This window comes from Vanacampus margaritifer, chromosome 3, assembly GCF_051991255.1.
Source record: "Vanacampus margaritifer isolate UIUO_Vmar chromosome 3, RoL_Vmar_1.0, whole genome shotgun sequence".
NCBI classification, from domain to species: domain Eukaryota; kingdom Metazoa; phylum Chordata; class Actinopteri; order Syngnathiformes; family Syngnathidae; genus Vanacampus; species Vanacampus margaritifer.
This window is the reverse complement of record NC_135434.1, coordinates 9,433,122-9,456,640: the sequence shown is the minus strand read 5'-3', so window position 1 is coordinate 9,456,640 and position 23,519 is coordinate 9,433,122. Positions and strand designations below refer to the sequence as shown.

The 23,519-nt window shown below is 39.1% G+C and overlaps 2 protein-coding genes across 5 annotated transcripts in view; one reads left to right on the top strand and one right to left on the bottom strand.

Moving 5' to 3' along the window:
- nsd3 (nuclear receptor binding SET domain protein 3) overlaps positions 1-4,555 on the bottom strand; it is a 28,684-nt gene extending 24,129 nt beyond the window's left edge. For all 4 annotated transcript variants that reach the window (XM_077560520.1, XM_077560522.1, XM_077560523.1 and 1 more), the window contains exons 1-2: positions 4,112-4,555; positions 1,104-1,951 (exon numbers count right to left, since the gene is read on the bottom strand). In XM_077560520.1, coding sequence (XP_077416646.1) covers positions 1,104-1,907 — 804 coding nt within the window. In that variant the 5' untranslated portion in view covers positions 1,908-1,951; positions 4,112-4,555. The remainder of the gene's footprint in view (positions 1-1,103; positions 1,952-4,111) is intronic.
- A 1,733-nt stretch (positions 4,556-6,288) lies between these two features.
- On the top strand, positions 6,289-18,591 carry letm2 (leucine zipper-EF-hand containing transmembrane protein 2). The gene is made up of 11 exons (XM_077562069.1): positions 6,289-6,554; positions 7,147-7,208; positions 9,517-10,042; positions 11,637-11,780; positions 12,531-12,674; positions 12,879-13,082; positions 13,163-13,282; positions 13,453-13,572; positions 14,289-14,381; positions 14,558-14,626; positions 16,680-18,591. Exons 2-11 carry the CDS (start codon positions 7,162-7,164, stop codon positions 16,734-16,736), a joined length of 1,524 nt encoding a protein of 507 aa, XP_077418195.1. The 5' UTR covers positions 6,289-6,554; positions 7,147-7,161; the 3' UTR covers positions 16,737-18,591.
- The last annotated feature ends 4,928 nt before the right edge of the window (positions 18,592-23,519 follow it).

Genomic DNA, 23,519 nt, shown 5'->3' with positions numbered 1-23,519 from the left:
AAGTGAAAAACATATCATTATGAAGAAATATAGTGTCTTTGCTAACTAATCACTGTGCACTCTCTTACTCTTTTCGCAGCCAATACTGTTTCACAATGGCAACACAGGTAACTTAAAATGGCTGCCACATCCCACAATGCAATGCGACTTTCGTGTTGAATTGCGGGATGTGGTGGCAATTTCAAACAAGCTGTATCAATAGTGAACTGTGACGTAAACAAAGCTAGCCTCGCTGCATCCACCAGTTTGTAAGTTGTTGTTTTTTTTAAACTTGTTTCTTTGGTCAAGCATTTTTGGGTGTTGAGAAAAGTGGCACAGAATTTTTTATCATTAGCTAGCTTTTTTTTTTTTTTTTTTTTTTTTTACTGCAATAGTAATGTTAGTGGATTTGGTCAAAAACAAACTACAATGAGATCACCAACACAAAAACCATCCTCCAGTACATGTACTACGTTTTGGCTCCCTAAAAACACTCTCGTGAGCAGTTTTCACTTTTCTATACTGAGGGCTAATTAAAAGCAAAACAAACAAACAAAAATACAGTACTGGCACTTCCAATGCGTGATGCACAGAGCCAATGATGCTTTAACAGCTTGAGAAAAAGCACAACTGACTGAGTCTTCCACATGTCCATGCTAAGAATTAGTTGAAAAATGAAAATAGTGCATTAACTGAGGTATTTTTTTCTTTGACGATTTTATGCATGAATTTAAATTGTTCTCAAACCAGGTAATTTGTAAACCGAGATTCTACAGTACAGATAGAGATGGGCAGGCCTTGTTGTCCGGGGGGGCATTTTGCACAATGAAAATATTGCTGTCAGAGTGGATGTCTGTGGACACTGGATGTTGCTAAATTTTCCATAGTCATTGTCACGTTCTTTAAACAACAAACTACTTGAGAATGAATCAAGAGCACTTCTGTTACTTGCAGCTAAATAGTAAATAAAAAAAAATACATCAATTAATCAATAATAATAATAATAATAATAATAACTGGGGGGTTGTTCTGTTCTATATTTGGATATTTACTTGTCTGAGTAACTAACGAAACAAAGATAAAGTGTATAAAAAATAAAATAAAAAAAATGTTGATTACAATACCTGCAGTTCTTGCAGCAAATCTCCACACAGTGCCGTTTCAAACAACTCTTTGCCATTCTGATACGTCTTGATGATCTTCAGCTTGATCTCAGGGGAGCTCGTTTTCTTCAGCACTCCTGTGGGAGCGCTGGGAGGGGGCTGGACAGGCTGCGAGGAGGGGGTACTGTCCACAAGGGAGGGGGGAGGGCTGGACGAGGGCAGGTGTAAGGGTGGAGGAGGAGGCAGCGTGTGGGTCATGATGTGAGGCGTGTGGGGAAGGTGGTGCTGGGTGGGCATGGGCAGCGGCGGGGGGCTCTGCGGGTGGCTTTGGATGTGGGGTGCGTTTGAGAGGAAGTGGTGAGCGTGGGGGAGGTGATGGTGATGATGGTGGTGGTGCAGGTGGGGGTGATGCGTGGGCAGAGGTGGTGAAATAGGGGAGCGGGGTCTTTCCTGGAGACCGGGGCCCCTTAGCACAGTACTCTCCCCTGGCATGAGGAGGCTGTGCTCCGCGTAACTGCGTATGGGCCCGTAGCCGTTAGCCGAACCGTTGGGGAACTGCGAGTACATGGAGAATTTGGACTGCGGCTCGTACATGCCCAGGCCCGGCGGGTAGCCGTTGGAGACGTGTGGCAGGTCCTCTGACGCTGAGGGCGGGTAGAAGTCTGCATCCAGGGCCGCATCGTAGGAGGGACCGCCATCCTCACCCGGGTCACTGCCGGTGTCGCAGGTGCCGTCCTGTCTGATGTTGGCTGAGTCAATAAGCTGAGGGGGTTGCTGAATTGTATTTCCCATGATCCCTTGCATGAAAGAGAAGGAGAAATCCATTGTTGGGCTCCGGCATCCTTAACTGTCTTTTTCTTTGACTGGACCTGTTGACAGTGAGACATACCAAATTATCATTTTGTGATTATGAAGGTTCATGCCAACATATTGTGCCTTTAAAATGCTTTTAAGTTGACACTTTCCATTAAACTTCATATTAATTGTTTAATTTAAAGTAAATATTAGAAATGTTAGAACTGCATATTGGTCAAGTGCTCCCATAATTATTTAGAAATTAACTTCGAGCACATGCTGACAGCAAAATATGAGAGCTGTTGAAAGGGTGAACATTTTTGGCTAATGTTAGCATTTTATGAACCCTTACTTCGCCACATGATTTAGTTATCAAGCGGACTGTACTGTTTAACAATATAATTAGAATTTCTGAAAGGTTGTTATATCAGTTGATATTTCACTATGACGGGGTGGACATAATATGATGAAAATTATGAAATATAGGTCAAATGTAAATATTGATTCTGCAACTATCCACTGTTCCGGCCTCCATTGAAGAAAGACAAAATTATGTTGCAATGTCACTGATAACATTAGCATAAACAGCAAGTTTGAGGGACACATGAAAATAACATATTCTTGATTTAAAAAAAAAATAAAATTCTATCATTTACCCATTTATTACACCTGCTGCAGTCAGGGAAGTTAGTGTGTGGAACATGCCAAAATCACATACATCCAAATGCGGGGAAATGATTTAAAATAAAGGGCACACATTTTATGTTACTTGTTTAACTGATAAGTGTGGAAATGTTTGGCCACTAAGAATAATTCCTCTGAGGAGGTCACCAAAGGCACTTCATAGGAATATTGACCCAAATTGAAATATGTTTAAACTAATGTTTTGTTTTTTTAATTAACAAGCTGGCACACATCTTAATAGCAAATCAAGTGCCTTTCTAAATCATCGATGTGTTCCTTTTTTTCCCACTAGTTTATGAAGATTGCATGTTTTAGGATTGGATGTTACACCAATACATATTTTAGTAAATTGTGCATAATAGTACACAATACAGTAGCACCCACCTGTAAAGTTTAATGATTCATGAGCACTTAGTAGTGATGCACAGTTGCACACTCCTTTAAAACACATCCAAACACGAAATGTAAATGAAAAACTGTTTATCTTTCCACAACTGTTTAATTTCTAGCAGATAACATAATTAAGTCCGAAACTATGATCTGTGATAATAATCAACTGCTTGTGTTGCAGAAAACGTCTCAACAAGCCCATCCGCATATATTAATAGCAGACCGGTCCTACTTTCAGTTAATTATAAAGTAGCATAATTATAACGAGACTCGTCATCAAAACAAACCCCAATAGCTTCTAATACTGGTTTCTGGTCAGCGATGCACTTCCCATGGTGTTTTTAGGCGGCCAACACAAACACATGGCGGTCTGTTATCGCCAAACAAAACAAAGAGCGGTGTCCGGTATCTTTTTTCACGCCGATTTGTTGACACTTTTATTGTGTTTAGTGCTGAGAAGAGTGAGGAGGCTGACTGTGGTTGAACGTGTGAGCCAAGGTGGATAATGGTGATGTAAACATCCGTGTGATGCCGTGCAACAGTCACAAAAACACGAAAAGCATGTAAAGGGGTCATTTTTAATGATAAATAGGGAGTAGATCGTAAAAGCTTGGTTACAGATGTGTGATTGAAATCGGGGGAGAAACATCTGCGCAGACAATTGTCTCCCTGGATGATCTTATAGCCTGGTGGGATGTTAGCTTCACAGCTACCTTGCTACAAAATGATCGTCTTGGGCTATCTACTGGGATTTGGGGTCGCTTAAAAACACACACACGAAACCTTGTTGACATATTTAATGTATCCGCGCGCGCGTTTAATGCGCGTAACGCGTATGTTTGCGCACACGGCAAACGGAATAAGATGAAAAGGGGGAAGGCTAACGCTAGCTAAGCCAACGGTACATTGCCAATATGGCTGCCTGTCTGGCGTGATTATTCCTCCATCACTGGCGCTTTGGGGAGAATGTGCTTGAAAAAGAAGCAAGCAGCCACTGCAAAAGGGTTGCGCCGGCGACGGATGGACGAGAGCATGCATCGGTAGCGGCGCTAAAACAAAAACATGCACAAAAAGAAGAAGGGGGAGATGGCTTATGAGAAGCAGGATTTTTTTTTTTGGACGGGGAGTCGCGAAATGCAGGCAAATAAAAATGTCCCTACCTTCAGCGTGTCCCATTCTAAACACATACACCAGCCAGCAACGCGTCCTCGTTTTATAAAGAAGTAAGGAAAATAACATAAAATAAAAAAACGTGTTCTATTATATTGATAAAGCGCAGGCCTATCCTTTTTCGTTTTAACGCAATTCTCCACAGAGAGGAGGAGGGGGATGTTACGCTATCTGCTCGCTACCCAATCCCAAAGCTGGGCTCTTCTTCAGCGGAGGAACTGGAGATTTTAATGACACCCTGCTCAAAACAAGAGGCTTTCGATACGGTGCACTTTTCTGAATTGCGCTCAAACTACAAGAGCGCGTTTTGGAGACGGCCCAAAGCGTTAAATCCGATCAATCTGCAGGGGCCAGCGGCAAACGGCACCTCGGGACGTGTAGTTTACTGTTAATTTAATTTGATCAATGCAGCTGCCAGCACTTCAAGTCACGGTCACGCCTACACTGAAGTGAAAGAGGAAATGTGTGTCATGTCATGTGCAAAGGTAACAGCACAGCACAGCAGTGTTCTTCCCAACCTTTACTGAACACATTTTTTTTTTACATTATAAAATTGTCACAAAGGCGATAGTACATGGGTTAATTATGCCCCCATTACACCCATCCAATTTTTCATCCAATTCGAGGAAATATGTCGAAGACGATCTCCCTCCTGAGCTGGGGAGGTGGGACAGAGCCTTGCTCAAGGGCACCACAATAGTAGCCATGAAGCAGATTAACATATCTAGTCTAACAACTAGTTGTCGTTTTTACATTTTTTTTTTTTAATCCCCAACGGGACTTTAACTATGATCCTCCAATTCCGAAACCCAAGCTCTTACAGATGAGCTACTGGCACGTGACGTCTTCTGGCCACCTTCACAATGAAATGCCTTTCATTTAAGACAAAACAAAATAATTGAATCATGCATTTACATATTTTATCTCCTGGGGATGCAAATGGAACAGATTAAGTGCAATGGTTCATATATTGTATACTGTAATACATGGTGGCGTTAGAGGAAGAAAATATAGCTAAGATGGCATAGATAATTGAACCGATACATTATAGTAAAGATTGAGATACAATTATTTTCTGACCATGGATAATATTGGGACAACGTGGTAGTTGTCTGGTTAGCACATCTGCCTTGCAGTGCAGAAGTTGTGGGTTTGAATCCAGGCTCTGGCCTTCCTGTGCACGTTCTCCCTGTGCCTCTCTGAGTTTTCTCCGGTTTCCTCCCACATCCCAAAAACATGCATGTTAAACGACTCTAAAATGTCCTTAGGTGTGAATGTAGAATGTTGTTTGTCCACCTGTATTTGTGTCCTGCGATTGGCTGGCAAACCGATGAACACCCAAAGTCAGCTGGGATAGGCTCAAGCACACCCTAAACCCTGGTAGTGAGGATAGGCAGTATAGAATAGAAAATGGATGAATAATATGATCAAATGACAATATTGTCAATTGTTGTTGGATGAGATGTTAAATATTGCTTATGATAAACACAATAGTTCTGATGCATCATTTGACGATGATGATGATGATTATTATTGTTATATAAATATGTGTGTTAATAGATAAGAAACCCACACCTTGGTCGAGTATTCTTCCACACTTTTAACTTCAAATGGGTTATTAAACGGGTAAACATCTCAGGATGACATAGGCCATTATTTTAGGAGGGTGACGATATTTAATACATACAGTTTAAGAGATTATTTCAACAGCCCCGAATACTGTACTGGAAAAATTGTGTTTGTTGTCTGCCGCAGTTTATTAAAATTAGACGTTACCATGAAATATAATTAATTCATTTACATTTTTGTATCTTATTCCCGCTATTATTTCAGTTTACTCTATTTTCTTTAGTTTTTTTAATCCCAATGCTCCACAGGAAGCTGCATCATTCTGATTCTCTGCAGGCCATGGAAAGATCAACAATAAGTTACTGAGATCTTGTGGGCACAGTCACCTATTGTATGCAATTTAAAAAAAAAAAGGGAATGCGTCAGTGTCATGAGCATAAATGCCGTATGGCTAATTTTGAGGAGTTTGCTAATTACAGTGCAAAAAAAAAATCACTTCGGTTACTTTTAGTCCTGTAACGAGGAGTTTCAACTCAATAAAACAATGATATGAATCGCTGACGTCACACTGACGATCTTGCGATCGTGCCACCTCTGCGCATGCGCCGACAGAGCTGTCTCAGCTCAGCAGGTTAGCCTGCGTCTGCTGTTTTGGTCCGAAAGAGACACACAGGCGGGGACTACTCGACGACTCCTCTCGAAGCCGCTTCCAATCATTTTTTTTTTTTTACCACCTCCAATGGATTAATCGTCGTTATTGTTTACAATGGCAGCTTGTTGAGGATGGATCGTGCTTCTCACGTCGCACCAAAGAAGCCTTTGAACGCCCAGTCAGCTGCGATAGTTCGGTCATTGACGTTGGAGGTTAGTGGGCTCGCCATTTCACTCGCTAGCTTAGCGGGCTAGTATGACAACAAGCTAACCGGCTATAAACTGATAGTTGCGAGTGTCAGATGAATACAACATGACTTCTACTGTGTGTGTTAAGTACTAGAAATTGGTTTGACTTGTGGTTTACGGTTAAACTCCATTAGTCGCGATACCAGATTAATGTCCGACGCTCACGTGAATGGAAAATAACCAAAATATTGCGAGTGTTGCTTGTTGACTTGAGCGTGGAGTCCGAGTTACGTCGGGGGATCAAAGACTTACTTTATAAAGACTAGATTAGTTTGCAATTATACGTGTATTCTTAATTGGCGACTATAAATGCTAATTTTAATTGTGATTTGAACCAATGGAATACCGGTTTTGACAAGTGGCAACGTGGCTGGCCGTTTCTAATGTTATCCTAGTCACGTTTATTATTGTGTAATGTCGAGTCGCTAAAACCAACCAAGAGACTCGCTTGACAGTCCACCATGTGTGAAATACACGTGCTTACTAATATTAAAGTTGTTCGATAACCGCGAGTTGTAATGCGATATCTCTCCTCCTCTTGTTTCTGCCCCCAAAGTGATCTGCCCATGCAATGGCAGTTTTCAGCCAGCAGGTGCTCTTTGCCGTTACAAGATCCAGGTAAGATCTTTAATTTTGTTCATTTATACGACAACACTTCTACTCCTCTGTAGCCATCTCTACACTGTAAAATGAAGTAGCGGTTGTGCATTTTGTTTTTGGGACTGAAGCCACTTACCACCACTTCACAACATCACGTTACAGTTATCAATACTGTAAAAAATTGTAATATATTATGATCAAAACTGTGTCATATAAATCATCAATAATGTGACAAAAACATGTACCGGTAAATATAGTTGCTACACAAATTTTGCGTGTTGAAAACGTATTGCGCTGACCAAACAGTCAAGAGGACACAAAAATGCTTAGCAGGCCTGAGGCAAATTTGACATTTAATTGGATAAATAAACAGTACCATTGCTAATGTAGTTTAAGTCATCCAGTACCACATATTTTCAGTTTGGCACTCGCGGAATTACAGATTTCCCGGATTTGTAACCGTAATGTAGGTACCAAAATAGCCGAGAGTTACTATAGTTTCTTTTATCACTCTTTGTACTCCCTGCCATCAGATGTGTAAGGATTGATTGATTAATTGACAAATTATTGATGTTCTAGTGAATCGCAAATTATTTTTGCAGTTGATTAAACATTCATTTAAAGTCCTTGGGTAATTTAAAATTGCCCAAATCCTCAGCATTCCTGACATGTTACCCACCTAACCATTTTTCGAGCGTAAATTTTTGCATTTTCTGCACAATCAATTTGAAATAACGACCGTTTTTTTAATATAGGGATGGAAATAAAAAAAATAATAATTAGTTGCAGCCCTACCTGGCATCTGTGGCACCATTTGTCCTTCACCGGTTAGTTAGTGTTGGTCCACCCCACGACAAATTAATGGTTTGGGGGAGGAGTCTCACTATTGACCCGGAGATATAATAGTGTGTGTGTGTTGTGTTGTGTAAGATATCCTAAGTAATCTACACTATAAAAAAACCACTAATAACACACACTTATTCATAAATTTGACCATCAACATGTGTGAGTGTCAGTTAAAATGTAATTAAAATTTATATAGGCTGTTCAATTCACACTCAGACTAACCCCACCGAGTTTTTGAAATTAACAACACAGCGCCGACTCCAGGCTTGACAAATACATTTGCGATGATAAAGATTTGGCATTGCGCTGTCTGACACTTGATCACTTTCGAGTGATCTAATCACAAATTGAAGGTGAGCAAGGACGAGACACTAGCCTTATCTATGTTTATAAATTATAGGTGACATAATGTTGGCGAATGTTTCACTTGTCATAACAATGGAATTAACCCTCCGTGTTATTTTTTTATCATCTGTCATAAAAGGATGAAAAGAAGTGAACCACAAATGAAATGTCAAATGTAAAAACAACGTAGCTAGCATAGAAGCATTAGCAACTTATTTGCTGCTGCTTCCGTGCTGGCATATTCATACAGTCAACATATTTCTCTTTTATACAAAATCATTGTGTTGAATAGATTTTTTGTTCAAATAGTGATTCGTTGTAATTAAAAAAAAAATAAAATCTGCTGCACGTTATAGTCAACCGTTAACTCTGGTAATTATATGTTTGAAACGACTGCGCACAAATTAAAATTTAAAGCTGTGTAGAAAGGTGCTCACTCACGCAAGTTAATCATTTAAGTATATGAGAGGCACATGTAGGAAGATGTTACGTAAGTGTTGCTTCGTTTTTTTGATAATGCTGCCTAACTACATACAATTCCTTTTTTTTTTTTTTTTTTTTTTTTTTTTTTTCTGGAGAGCTCAGTATTGTTCATTTGGTAATTGTACCGATTTGACATGTCATCATCATTGCTCTCCCCCTTTTTTATTTTTTATTTTTATATATATACTTTTTTTTGTATTTTTTTTTTGTATGTGGGTGAAAATGTGTATGTGCGAGTGTGTGTGTATTCATTAGTTCACCTAAAACCTATAAAAAAAAAAATCCCATACCGTTTCCCTACATACAATTCCGATTACAATGATGATGTTCGGTCCTCTCCGAAAGTATTGGGACGGTAAGGTCAGTTATTTTCTCTTTGTTGTATACTGAAGACATTTAAGTTTTTTTTTGTCGGCCACGCGAGCGTCGAGAGTCAAGCCAGGGAATGTCAAAGAATGTGGCAAAGCGTTTGAATAATCTCATTATGCAACAAGAATTTTGATTAGCTTCACCCTGCAAATTTTGGCCCTTTTCCATGAACTCAATAGCACCTGACACATGAAATGTTCCTAAGTCTCCTTTGTCTTTGCTAGAATTCTTAATTACACGACTTTGCGTCATATCTGACCCGTTTTCTCGACGTCGTCCACAGGGGGTCGTATTTGCTATCCCAACGGCACAGCTGCTCCTCGCTGTCCTCCAGAGCCCACCTCCACATCGAACCCCCACGCAGCATCTCCTCGTCAACCAACCCACTCAGGCACTCCCGCTACGGCCACCCTCGCTGCTACCGAGGCCACGACCCGGGATGCGGCCGAAGCTCCGCCCTACACGCCCGAGCTCTGCACGCTTCCGTCGTTTGGCTCCAAGACATTAAAAACGGGGAGACAAAAAGCTCAGCCCCCGCTCAGAATTTGCCGTCGGACGAGAAAAAGGACGCTGCGGCCGCTGCAGCCCAACCGCAAACGCCGGCGCCTCCGACGCCCGCTGCCGCCGCTGCTGTGCCCGCGGCGCCGGAGAGGGTCGTGGTGAAGAAGGCTCTGTATTTGCGGATCGTGGACGAGCTGAAGCATTATTATAACGGCTTCCGGTTGCTTGGCATCGACACCACGGTTGCAGGCAGGATGGTGTGGAGTCTGCTGCACGGACAGATCCTCACACGGAGGGAAAGGAGACGGGTGAGAGAGCTTTTTGATATATGCACACCTTAATCTAAATTTTGAAAGAGATTTCAAAACACAGCTTGTAAAAGGACACAATTGAAAGGTTTGAGTGAGCGGTTAGTTAGCAAGTCTGCGTCACAGTTTTGAAGTGTGAACCTGTGTGGGTTTTTTCCTGGTACTCTCATTCCAAAAATATTTAATTTTAGGTTCACTGTTGTGGACACTTTGGGCTTGTCGCCTCAGTGACATTTCAAGGCCTGTCTGGTTGTCTTAACAGCATTCAAAATGTGTTTTCTTTTTTTGTCTTGTTATGTGTCGCGGTTCAACAATATCACAGTATTTATTGCAAGTACTGCCCTAAAATGTATTTCCTTTGCATTGGTAAACAAAAATTTCAAAATAAAATTAGAATGTAGCAGTAGCTTGACGGTAGCTGCGCTTATTTCTAGGAATAGGCCGATTATCGGTAAATGCCAAATATCGGCCTTTTTACAAATCTGAAGGCATAAAAAATTATGCTGGTGCTGGGAACTCCCTACACTTTTTATTAAAAATAATAATACAATTAAGAAATTATGTTGACATTTTGGAAACTTATTTACAGTGGAGAACTATTTACTTACTTAGTTTTTTATTTAACACATGCTGATGACCCTGGAAGCTCCCTGCAATTTTTGCTGTACTGTATTTTATTTTAATTGTAATTATTATTGTTTTAATAATTTTATTTAATTTTATATAGCTGCCAATTTGTTATATGTTTAAAATTAAAAGAAAAAGTAATTAAAAATTGGGGGGCAAAAAAATCTATTCTCATAAGGATTGCGGTTCTCATTTAGTATGATTCAGAATCATTTTAAATGTCCCAAAAGCGATTTTATTTATTTATCATGTAGGTTTTTTTTTTTTAAAAAATCGATTCAGCAATGTATCGCAATATTACAGTGCACAATTCTTGAATCGATTCAATATGCAGCGAATCGATTTTTAAACCATCACTTTTTGATGGAAATATTTAACAACATGTCTTGAAGAATGTTATAAAAATGTAACATTAACCTTAATATTTTATTTCAGTGCTGTTCAAACATGAAGTTTTTGATGAATAAATGTTTTTTCATACAAATCTTACAGTGTACATGTACAAGTTTACTGATTAGTATTTTCTAAATTTGAGTAAAAAAATAAAATCTCAATAATCAATGTATTATTGGAATTATTGGCATCGAATCGAATCGTGACCTATGAACCGTGATACGGATCGAATCGCCAGGCACTACGCAATTCGCAATTGTCTTGCCCTTGTTTGTGTGTGCCTTTACTGGGAACGCAGTTCATGTTGTACCCGATTTGGCCACTTGGGGGCAGTGTGGTTTCCACGCATTCTGATACACAGTTAAGTTGCAGCCACAAGGAAAAAGTCACGATCAAGTTATGCCAATAAAAGTTGTTTTCTTTTGCAGCCGGTGAGCAATCTGTATGGGTGTCATACTTGAACTATATTTGACCCATTGCGCTTCCCAGACTTTGCTTACCAATGCACCTCAAGATGTGGGTGCTGAAAAGAAAGAAAAAAAGTACCATGGTGTTTTTTTGTGTGTGTTCACAGCTGATGAGGACGTGTGCCGACCTCTTCCGCCTGGTACCCTTCATAGTGTTCATTATCGTCCCCTTCATGGAGTTTCTCCTTCCCGTCTTTCTCAAGCTCTTCCCAGACATGTTGCCCTCCACCTTCGAGACAGAATCCAAAAAGGCATGTGGACATGTACACACACACACACACACACACACGCACACACACACACACACACACACGGCCTTAGCGGCCGGTTCACTCTGAGTATGTAACTTCAGATATGGCTGCCGATGCAAGAATGTCTGACCTCAGAGCCAGCTGACTGATCTTATCAAAGCAGTTTTCTTTGGCAGTCATGACACATTGTGCACACCCACAAGTACTTTTAATCGCTTGAAAGGTGGTGTCACCCTGATGGTTGTTATTGAGCATGCCTCAGTGGCTCCGATATGCAACTGCCCTCTTAGTCTGACCTCCAAGGGAGCGAGATTTGTTTCAAAAACAGAGCCGGCGATGCTGACGACAGTGTTTTAAAGTGGCCGTGACTTTTAGGATTGTTGGTGTAAACGGTTCCTAATCTTGTGGTTGGAGGCGTCGTTATACATAGGTGCCTCTCCCAATAACGTATAAATACGTTCTGTTTTAAGTGTCCCAAAGACGTATATATGTGTTTTTTTATGTTTAGGTTGAGAATGCAGAAGGCTTTGATGCAGCCTCTCAACTGCAAAGAACGGTTGAAATCATTGTGATTACACAAACGGCCAGCAGGTGGCAGCAGAGCAAGAGATCAATCAGGGCCATGTTGAAAAAAAGCTAATTTACTATATAATCAAGCATATATTGAAGTAGATGATGCGTGCTGGAATTAATTGGTCCCAAACAAAAGAAAATCAGCTAACAATATTGCCACCATCAACTTCTGTGCAGGAGGAGAAGCAGAAGAAGGGCCTGGCTGCAAAGTTGGAACTTGCCAAGTTCCTGCAAGAAACCATTGCCGAGATGGCTCGAAGGAACAAGGCCACAGCTCAGAGTGAGGATGAGACTCAGCGCTTCTCCACATACGTTCAGCAGGTACATTATAGAAGAAAAAAAAGTTGGCTCAAATGAAGTCACCCCTCATTAATTATTTTGTGAAGCCATTTAGTGTTTTGCATTGCAATACTAACAAAATAAACAAAATGGCTCCAGAGTGTTGTTTTCCATCTACTGACCATCAGATCCAAAATTGTTAGCCTGACCTAATTCACACGATGAACGTCCATGTGTCCATGTCAGGTTCGGGGCACCGGCGAGCAGCCCACCACCAAGGACATAGTCCGCTTTTCCAAGCTGTTTGAGGACGAGCTGACGCTGGAGCACTTGGAGCGCCCCCAGCTGGTGGCCCTGTGCAAACTGCTGGAGCTGCAGCCCATCGGCACCAACAACTTGTTGCGATTCCAGATGATGTTGCAACTCAGGACCATCAAGTCAGACGACGAGGTGAGAGGATGAACGAAAGGCTCTTCCTTCGATCTGAAGGGTATTTGATGATGATTATTATTATTATTATTTTTTTACAGATGATTGCAGCAGAGGGCGTTTCAGCAATGAGTGTGTCGGAGCTGCAGGCAGCTTGTCGCAGCCGCGGAATGAGATCTCTCGGTCTAACCACGGATCAGCTCCGTCTGCAACTGCAACAGGTAAGCAAGCAGGAACGGATGCAAATACCAGAATATTTGTACTGGAACATCCTGTGGAGATTATTCATCTTTCTCATATCCTTCTCTCAGAAAGTCACTAAAAGCAATGAAAAGGCGTATAACTCCCGAAAATGATTTTGCAAACAAATACTTGTCTCCCCAAAATCCAGTGGCTGGACTTGCACCTGAATGAGAACGTTCCTCCATCGCTGCTGCTGCTCTCCAGAGCCATGTACCTGACTGACATCAAACCCAAGGCCCCAGTCATCCCGCCTGTGCCCAAACTTGAGGTTCGAGCACGTGATATCACATGATCTGTCATGACAAATGCTAATACAACCTCACAAAAATCTAGGGATATTCAGAGTTAACCAAAAATATACTGTGTGTCATTTGGACATTATTTGTCCATTTTGAGATTTCTCCGCAAATAGCCTACTAGAGTCAGCTGCACAAAAGTCAAAAATTGTAACAGAAGTGTATGAAAATAACCAATTATTAGACACTATGCATCGTAACCAGGGGAAGTGTTTTTAGCCTAGCTGCTAGCTAGCGCCGCGTCTTGCGCAACGGTTTAAAAACAACCCGAATTTCGTAGCCTCAAATATAATTCACAATTGATTTATATAAATGTTGTAAGGATAAGCGGATCTGCCAATGGATGGATGGAACCAAAAAAATCCAAATGCACCATTCAGCACAAAAGTGAACAGAACAGTCATCCTACTTTGAAGCAAAAGCTATGTTGTCATCGGTCGCCGGCTAATCGCAATCCAAACAGACAATAGATAAACTTCATTTTAGTGATCTCTTTCTTAATGAATCGGTTCCTACTTTTATTTTATTTTATTTATTTTTTTCTGGTTCCTACTTTTAATTGAATTGACTACGTTTACACACTAAAACATATCCAATGACGAGATTTTCGCTATGTTTTGCTCAAGTATTGATTTGACGCAATGCAAATGCAAGCGACTGATGAATTTCATGGCCGCTATCCTCACAGAAAAGCACTCCAGTGGAGAATAACGGCACAAACGGGACCTTGGTCAGCTCAGACCTGCTGTCGGACCCTGCGCCCATCGTCAAAGACAGGCCGGTTCGTACCTTCCTACAACACACAACAACATCACATAAGATGCGCTGGATTGAGGGCAATTTAAATGCCCCAACACTAAATGTAGTTAATTATGGAAGCATTGTTATTAATAACCAATTAATCAATACTTACTCTTATTGAAGAGTGGTAACATTTTGTCTCATTTGTGTCTACAGGCGGAGGAGATAAGGAACAAGACTCCTGTCATTTCAGACAAACCTTTAACGGCTGCTGAAGTCCTCCAGGTGATGCCTCATTTTGTTATTAAATCTCTTATACTCTAAATCTCTTATACTCTAATATAATAGTGAGGTTTGTATCAACACTATTGTGATTTAAAACAAAGCAGTAAAGCAAGGATTAGCAGACTAGTTTCTCATCCAATTAGCCCTTCCTGGCTTTCGATTTTCACACATAAATTGCTAGCTTAGCCCTCTTACTTTTTAGACTGCTAACTTCATTAAAAAAAATAACACATGTCGAATTCTGAGGTTGTTGGCAGACGGAATGTTCAGTCTGCTGGCCTAACAAATGCACAAGCACGCTCGTGACAGTTCAATCGTAACTTTGATCAGTGTGGGATCTCAAAATAGCATCTATTTATAGAGCTGTCGCGATCACCCTCACTCGCTGGGAAGTTTAAGTTACTTTGTTTAACTCCACAGTCTCTAAAGCCTTCGTAATGCTTTCCAAAAACCATTAAACCTGCTGCGGAGATATAATTAAGTGGGTTAAATACTTAATCCATTTATCCATCAGCTTGTCTTCCTTTTTATTTTGGGAAAGTGGTTGTTGATTATGTAATGGAAATTTAAATGTCCGTTTCTTAAAATGTTTCCATTCCATTTATATCCACCGACCAACCACAACATGACCGCTTGTTTGATATTCAATACAAATGCTGTGTTCATATTCTGCCTTTACAAACACTGTCACTGTCAAATAGATATTTTTTTATAGGTATTTAACACATTTTCAAAACTATGTGCTCGAATATACCTGGACGGAGCTTCTTGTGTGATTATTTGTACGCCTACTAGCACTACCGGTACTCAAACCAGCTGCCATGACACCATTTTTAAAATAGGCTAGTTAGCTTGTTTATGTTTTAGCTAGTAGCTAGCTATAAATGAGCAAATTCTAGCTAGCTAGTATCAATTAACCATTTCCTAAAAGGTTAATAACACTGCAACACTGATGCGATGGTTAGCATTGTTTGTTAGCATTCAGCTAAACTGACTTCCTAAGCCACAGCTGTGAGGTTGCTATAAATGCCCAATATGAAGTTGTTTTTTTTACCATTTTTAAAATGGGCTAGTTAGCTTGTTTATGTTTTAGCTAGTAGCTAGCTACCGCCTTGTATTTTATTGACGTTTTCTGTTAAGCTTCTGCGCTGAGAATTAGCACTTGTGCTAAAACACTCAAGGCAATGGTGCATCTGGTTTTAAATGAGCTAATTCTAGCTAGCTAGTATCAAATAACCATTTCCTAAAAGGTTAACACTGTGACACTGATGCGATGGTTAGCATTGTTTGTTAGCATTAAGCTAAACTGACTTCCTAAGCCACAGCTGTGAGCTTGCTATAAATGCCCAATATGAAATTTTTTTTTTACCATTTTTAAAATGGGCTAGCTAGCTTGTTTATGTTTTAGCTAGTAGCTAGCTACCCCCTTGTATTTTATTGACCTTTTCTGTTAAGCTCCTGCGCTGAGAATTAGCACTTGTGCTAAAACACTCAAGGCAACTGTGCATCTGGTTTCAAATGAGCAAATTCTAGCTAGCTAGTATCAATTAACAATTTCCTAAAAGGTTAATGACACTGCGACACTGATGCGATGGTTAGCATTGTTTGTTAGCATTAAGCTAAACTGACTTCCTAGGCTACAGCTGTGAGGTTGCTATAAATGCCCAATATGAAGTTCTTTTTTTTTATTACCATTTTTAAAATGGGCTAGTTAACTTAATAATGTTTTAGCTAGTAGCTAGCTACCGCCTTGTATTTTATTGACCTTTTCTGTTAAGCTCCTGCGTTGAGAATTAGCACTTGTGCTAAAACACTCAAGGCAATTGTGCATATGGTTTCAAATTAGCAAATTCTAGCTAGCTAGTATCAAATAACCATTTCCTACACTGCAACACTGACGTGATGGTTAGCATTGTTTGTTAGCATTAAGCTAAACTGACTTCCTAAGGCGCAGCTGCGAGGTTGCTATAAATGCCCAATATGAAGTTCTTTTTGTTTAAACTTTGACTGGGATTGGCAATCAACTTGAAGCTTTTTGTTGTTGCTCTGGCAGGCTAAAGCGGCAACCGAAGTGTCCCAGAAGAGCAAGATGAGCGCTAACGGTGTCTAAAGAAGAATGCCAGCGTCTGGACTTAAAAGGGGAGATGAATTTAGGCAGCCCAGAACCTCTCTTGCTCCTATTTAAGCGGAGGCTCGCTGAAGATGTTAACTGTAGATGATGCGATGGTGTCTCTGGATTTCACTTTCCTGCACTCCATAGCTGCTGGTTCCCGTAACAGCTTGGACCTTTCAATTAGCTCGTAGGTTCTTGACTCAATTTGATCCAATTTACCCAAACCTCAACGCTGACTATTACCTTTTCTTCCACATGGATTCCTCCTCCTGTAAAATTGTAAATGTTGTGTATATTGTCATTTGTGTCATGCGTTACCGCAGCAGCTTTGTACAGTTTGCTATGCAAACCCACGAAATGATTGAAAGCTCCCATTGTTGGCAATTTTCTCGCTCATCGGTTGCTCCTGTTCAACATGTGGTGTGACAGAGAAATACTTCACCCGTCCTCCTCCATCCTTTTCTCTGCCAACAGGACAACCTGCGGGTTCCAACAGTTGAGTAGAACCGGTTCAATGGCGCATGGTGCTGTAGTTATCAAAAGACTGACGTTTAGAGAGAATTCACTCCTTTCACAGACAAAACTTGAGGCAAAGCGTAGTCTGCCTTATTTTAGGTGAATATACTGCCGTGTATTTTAACATTGAGACGCTTGGTTTTCATGAAGCTGAAGAGAATATACTTGATGTTATCCAGAAAGAAATTCTATTTATGAGAGATCTTAAAACTCCGAATAATAATGCATTATTTTTTTATGTGCTTTTAAGATGTGTAAGTGTAAACCACAAATCCCAAAGCGGTGCCCTCTCATGTATTCAGTTTTTATATGTTAATACCGTTTTAGTGATTTAGTCGCCCCTGCTCCTTTGTTGGGCAAGTTGATATTACTAAAGGATAGGGCTGGGCGATATGGCCAAAAAAGATATCTCGGTTTTTACAGACATTCAGGGCGATTACGATTTGAATCTAATAAACCCACCAAACATTTATTTTAAAGGTTTAATTTGTTCAATAAATAATTCCTATGCAAAATGTTCAGACAACAATCCAGCATTCTGCCACAAAAACATTTGAATGTAACACAACATAAATGTAATCCAAAAGACAAAATTCGATTTCACGATTTAGAAAATTTTCAACAATTCGATTTTTTAAACGACAATGTATCGAATTAATTTGATTTATTGCCCAGCCCTACTTACTACAGGATTCATTTTCTGTTCATCCATAGTCACATGCCAGTTGTAGATAGATGCCATTATTGTTTTAGTAACTATTCAGTGTTCAATTGCACCTTTTTTTTTTTGAAGCAGGGGTGGGAATCGTACGCATTGTGCCAAGTTACTAACTAGACTAGAGCATTTGATTGGCCCCACCATGTAAGTCTCAAAATAAAACCTCAGAAGAACGGTTAGAAAAAGTCCCAAAAATATTTAACATATTTGTATAAATGACTAACAATTTAATTTCTTTGCTTGTTGAGTCATATTTGTCATCGTTAGTATGGCCTGGTGGGGAATGAAAATGATCATGTATTTTTAAAGCACAAATTGTTCATGATTTGAAAAAAAAAAAGACATTCCCCATTCCTGTTTTAAAGCAATATCTCCTCTTCCACCTCTATCCTTAATGAAAAACCGAATGAGAGAATATATGTTAAAAATGCATATTTGTTCTGTATCATTCTGAGTGGATGTGGACTTTAAAAAAAAAAAAAAAAAAGATTTCTTGAACTAAACGAGACTTGTCAAGTTGATGTGATGCTCCAAGGTGGTCTGCTGTAAGTTTTCCCGATTTTAAACTTGTTAGTACTATGTACTGCTTCATTAAACTCTATGGCTATCAAAAGTAAATTTGACACTACTGTATGTGTTTCAGCTATTTAGCATGATTTACAGCATTTCTGAACTACCACAGATGCCGGTTTGCTTGCGATGTTGAGATGCCCTACGGCAAGGCACCAACGTTGCAAGTAATTTTCTGTCCAGCAGATGGTGCCACATCCACGAAGGAAAACAAGTCGGACAGATTACTAATACGTGGCAATCAAAACATATGTATATATATATATATATATATATATATATATGTATATATATATATATATATATATATATTTTTTAGTTGGTATTACCAGGTTTGAAGTTTAATTTGTTATTTGCTATTATGTCTTTTAATTGTGAGTGAAGTGTTTAGTTTTACCAAATACTGTAAAAACAAACATGTCTATATGATCACATTAGTTTGATTCAAACCCAATAACACGTTACCAGTACTTATTAATTGCATTTTATTTTAATATCCAACTGCATGTTTTTCTAACAATTTTTTTTTTTAAATCAACATGGTTAAAAAAAAAAAAACATACATAAATATACAACCGAATGGGTGTAGGCAGAAACAAATGCTTTTCATTTCTGTGCCCACCCCTTTAGCACTACAAAATAGAAGAAAATAAGAAATAATTGTACATTTTACAAAGCAGAAAGGTCTAACCTTACACGTACCCTCAGCAAGCTCACCGGCAACAGTGGTAAGGAAGAACTCCCTATTTCATTTTCAACGGTCTAAATGCCACGGAGGGGGCGGGACTTCCGGGTTTTCACCCATCAACTTTGTTTGAATGAATGATCCCTGTGAAACACCACGTTACATTAAAAATCTTTGAATTTGTGTTAACATAAAACTGTTGCCGTTCTTCAAAATAACTAGCTAGCCAGTCCTCTATACCATACCATACCAATGCCACTTTACCAAAAACAATTTATGATCAATAGTGTCAAAAGCTTTTTGCAGATCCAAGAAAATTCCTACTAAATATTCACTTATTTTAGTAGCAAATTGAATTTCGAATAGCTACTGCCACCTGTGGCCGATAAGCCAAACTGCACACATTTAAAAAGTATATATATACATACCATTTACAAGTAAACTGCACACTCCCTTCTTTACGTTCACCCCCCCGTGAACAGCAAAGGTCTTAATCTACTAATGATGTTCAAATAAAAGTCAAATAAAAAGGCTTTTGTAAAGATATATTTGGGCAAATTGTTATATATGCTTTGGAAAGATAATACAGAAAAAAAAACTGAAGAGCCGTTTGAAGAGTTCTTAAGTGAGCCGAGCCATAAGATCCGGTTGTCCAAAAATAGCCGGAATTCCCATCACTACCCCAAATCCACCACCGCTTCTTCCATATATTGTTCTGGATTGGGCCTGGATAACATCCCGGTGTTGCTCAAGTGCTGTCTTTGGACCTTGGTGCAAAATGGCCTCTGCGTTGGGCGTCAGTGTGGCTAAAATGAGCACACACGTGGCTACCGTCACCTTCAGCAGTCTGGACATGTTGGATAGGAACCGTTCTCAGTATGATACAGTACACCGCTGGACACAACTAGGACCACAATAACAAATGTTTAGTATAGTTCTCGTGTCTAATCCACTTCTTGTATGATGTTCCTCTCACCTTTTCGTTCGCTTCAAGCAGCTCGTTGGTCAGCAGTAATCTGCTGTATACCCCTGACGGTTTTACACATAAATACCCTTTCTCATATTGACAGAACACTGTTTGGGAATAATATTTATTGTTCCTAGGCTGATTTTTGGATTATTGTGTTTGAGCAAGCGATCGGCTATTATGATCATTTTAAGATGCAAATTTTCACATTGTGTGACTAATTATATCGCTGGCGTCGGACCAAAACACGAGGTGGGTTTCCATCCACCTATTTTTACTCGAATTTTCAAGAATTGCGAAAAATAAACTGAATGGAAACGCCAGAAATTCGAGAGAGAGAAAAAAGGCCAAAAATGCGCTTAAAAGTTTTTACGCTTGGAGGGAGTGTTTTTTTTTTAAGCGTATCGAAAAAATGGAAAATGCGCGTTTTGGCGATGGAAACAGGTTTTCCCACTACAAGACCGGATACACGTCACATGCACGTTTGTAGTCACAAGAAATGGCGGATGATAAAGTAAGATATGTTTGGGGAGACGAAGAAACGCGATTCTTTTTACAATGAATTAAAGAAAAAAAACATTAATGCAATTTTAGATGTCTTTACTAACATAAATTCTCAATGTAACGAAACACTTTACTTACATGCGGGAGGGAAGCCAACAAGACAAAGTACTTCCGTTCAGTCCGTCCAAACCAAAATTCCCACCTGGAACTCCCCATTATCCCAAAGTTCCGTCACTACAACGTTATCTCGCGGCGCAAATTCGCAAAAGAAGAGCGGATGGAAACGGGTATAAGTCGCATGTCCGTTTTGCGCATTTTCACAAAATTCGCATAAAAAATTCGAAAGATTTGGATGGAACCCTGACTACTTTTCAGGAGACCTCAAAACGAGCACGTTTGTTCAACCATTACCATTGCATCTACAAAGAGAGCAAGCCATTTTCAACACGTTAGATTGGTCAATAATTGGTAAAAAAATAACACCTAACTGTAAAAATAAACACATACAATTTAAAAGAAAACGGGTTTTTTTAGAAAAAAAAACGGCAGTGGTTACCTGTTGCTGTTATTTTCAGAATAAACTGATTTACAAAGGGCGCCACATTCACATTTAACTTTAATACAATTGTCAAATGTCAAATTTAGGTCTCTTGGAAATGTCATTGGAAAGAAGGGCAGTATAATTAGATCACCATTTTTTTCTCCCCTGGTTGGTTAAAGCAAAACTTGTTACAGCCAACTTCAACTAGCAAGGCATGTCTGTAGCAATCGGCATGAATACATTTTATTAATCAGCATCTCTGTGAATATGATGCAGTTTATTTGAATGTACACTCTAAAAACAGTTGGATCGAAAATAACCCAAATTGGGTTAAAAAGGGACCAACCGTCAACTTTTTTTGGCGTTATACCCAACAACCCAAAAACATGGGTTGCTTTGTGTTTTTTTTAATTTGACCCAACCTTTTGGGTTGAATAGCTCAAAACATTGGTTTGTATCAATTCGATGCAATTAAATTGGGTTATTCAATAAACCCCAAAAGTTGGGTGAAATTAATAACCCACAAAAAAAACTTTAAAAAGGGTCTCTCTGGGGGTTATTTATTTAATTTGACCCAACTTTTTGGGTTAAATAACTCAAAAAATTGGGTTGGCTAATTTTTTACCTAAATAAATTGGGTTATTTAATCAAACCAAAAAGTTGGGTCAAATAAATAAACCACAAAAAAAAAAAAACTTAAAAATCGGTCTCTTTGAGGGTTATTTATTTAATTTGACCCAACTTTTTGGGTTAAATAACTCAAAATATTGGGTCGGCTCATTTTTTACCTAAATCAATTGGGTTATTTAATCAAACCAAAAAGTTGGGTCAAATTAATAACCCACAAAACAACCCCAACAAACTGGGTTAATTTGTTGGTTATTGATTTAATTTGACCCAACGTTTTATTAAATTAATAACCAATTTGTGTGTTGGTATTTTCAGGTATTTTTATTTTTAAAGACTAATATACTGTATTTAATAGTTTTGCAGAAGGACAGTGACCTTGATTCCTGTACATGACACGCAGGGTGACACAATTTCACTCCAGTCCTCTGAGATTGTTCAGCCACGATGGCTATTTTGTAAGACTGAAATATCTTCAGGGAGAAAAACAAATATTTGAGGGATGAAGAACATGGCTCATCCGGTTGCTTGATCAAACACATTAATCTTCCATTAGTCATCATAATACAAAAATACCTCAAGCCAAGCTTGTTTTGTACTTGAATCCCTTTTTTTTTCATGCCGAACCGAATTATTGCTGTTACAAAGCAATACATTTTATTTCTACTTTTGCAACTCATTCTCTTTGTGCTGATATATTTCATCATTCAATCTTTTTGTCTGCTTTCCTTCGTGTCCAGGCCATCCCGACATTGCTCCGATAACGGCCTCTGCACATCATTGTGGCTATGACGAGCACACACATGGCCACTGTCAGGGTGACCTTCAGCAGTCTGGAAATTTCAGTTCACCTCTAAGGATGAAATATTAGGAACAGAAGTGCAAAATACTGTATTCTCAAAGTTCTTAGTTGATCAAATCAATAAATGTGTCAGTGACATGTCAGTGATATCAGAATGACAAGTCTTTGCCTCATTGTTTATAGAGAAAACAATCAAATTGCTTAGTCATGCTGTCATTGTTACAGCGTAGCCTGGACGGATGTTGTAAACCTCACACAAGTTTGAGTTGTTTCTTCAGAAAAACATGCAGAAGATGCAAAAGTCAAAGAAGGCAAATTTAAGCGCCAACTCTTCATTTACATTTTAATAAATATATCATTCACATTTGTAAATGAATTGTTTAGAAAATTGTCAAGTGTTGCTGTGTATGTATTCACATGACTGTGCTTGACAATTGTTAAGCTTATCTCATTCACTGCTATTGACGTTAAAAATTCATTTGAACTATTTCTATTAGTTTACTTTTTATTCCACTTTTGTTAACGAGAGTATGAAAACCTAGAAAAATATATATATTACATTTAGAACAGATATAAAATGTATGATTAATCGTGAGTTAACTATTGAAGTCATGTGATTAATTACAATAAAAAATTAGGAGCATCTGGCGATTAAAATCGTAATTAATTGCATTACTTTACGAGTTGACTCACGCTTAATCACAAATTTTATATCTGTTCTAAATGTACAGTAAAAAAAAATTCTAGGTTTTCATACTCTTGTTAACAAAAGTGGGAAAAAAAAATAAACTAATAGAAATATTTCAAATGGATTTTTGACGTCTATAACCGTCAATGGCAGTGAATGAGT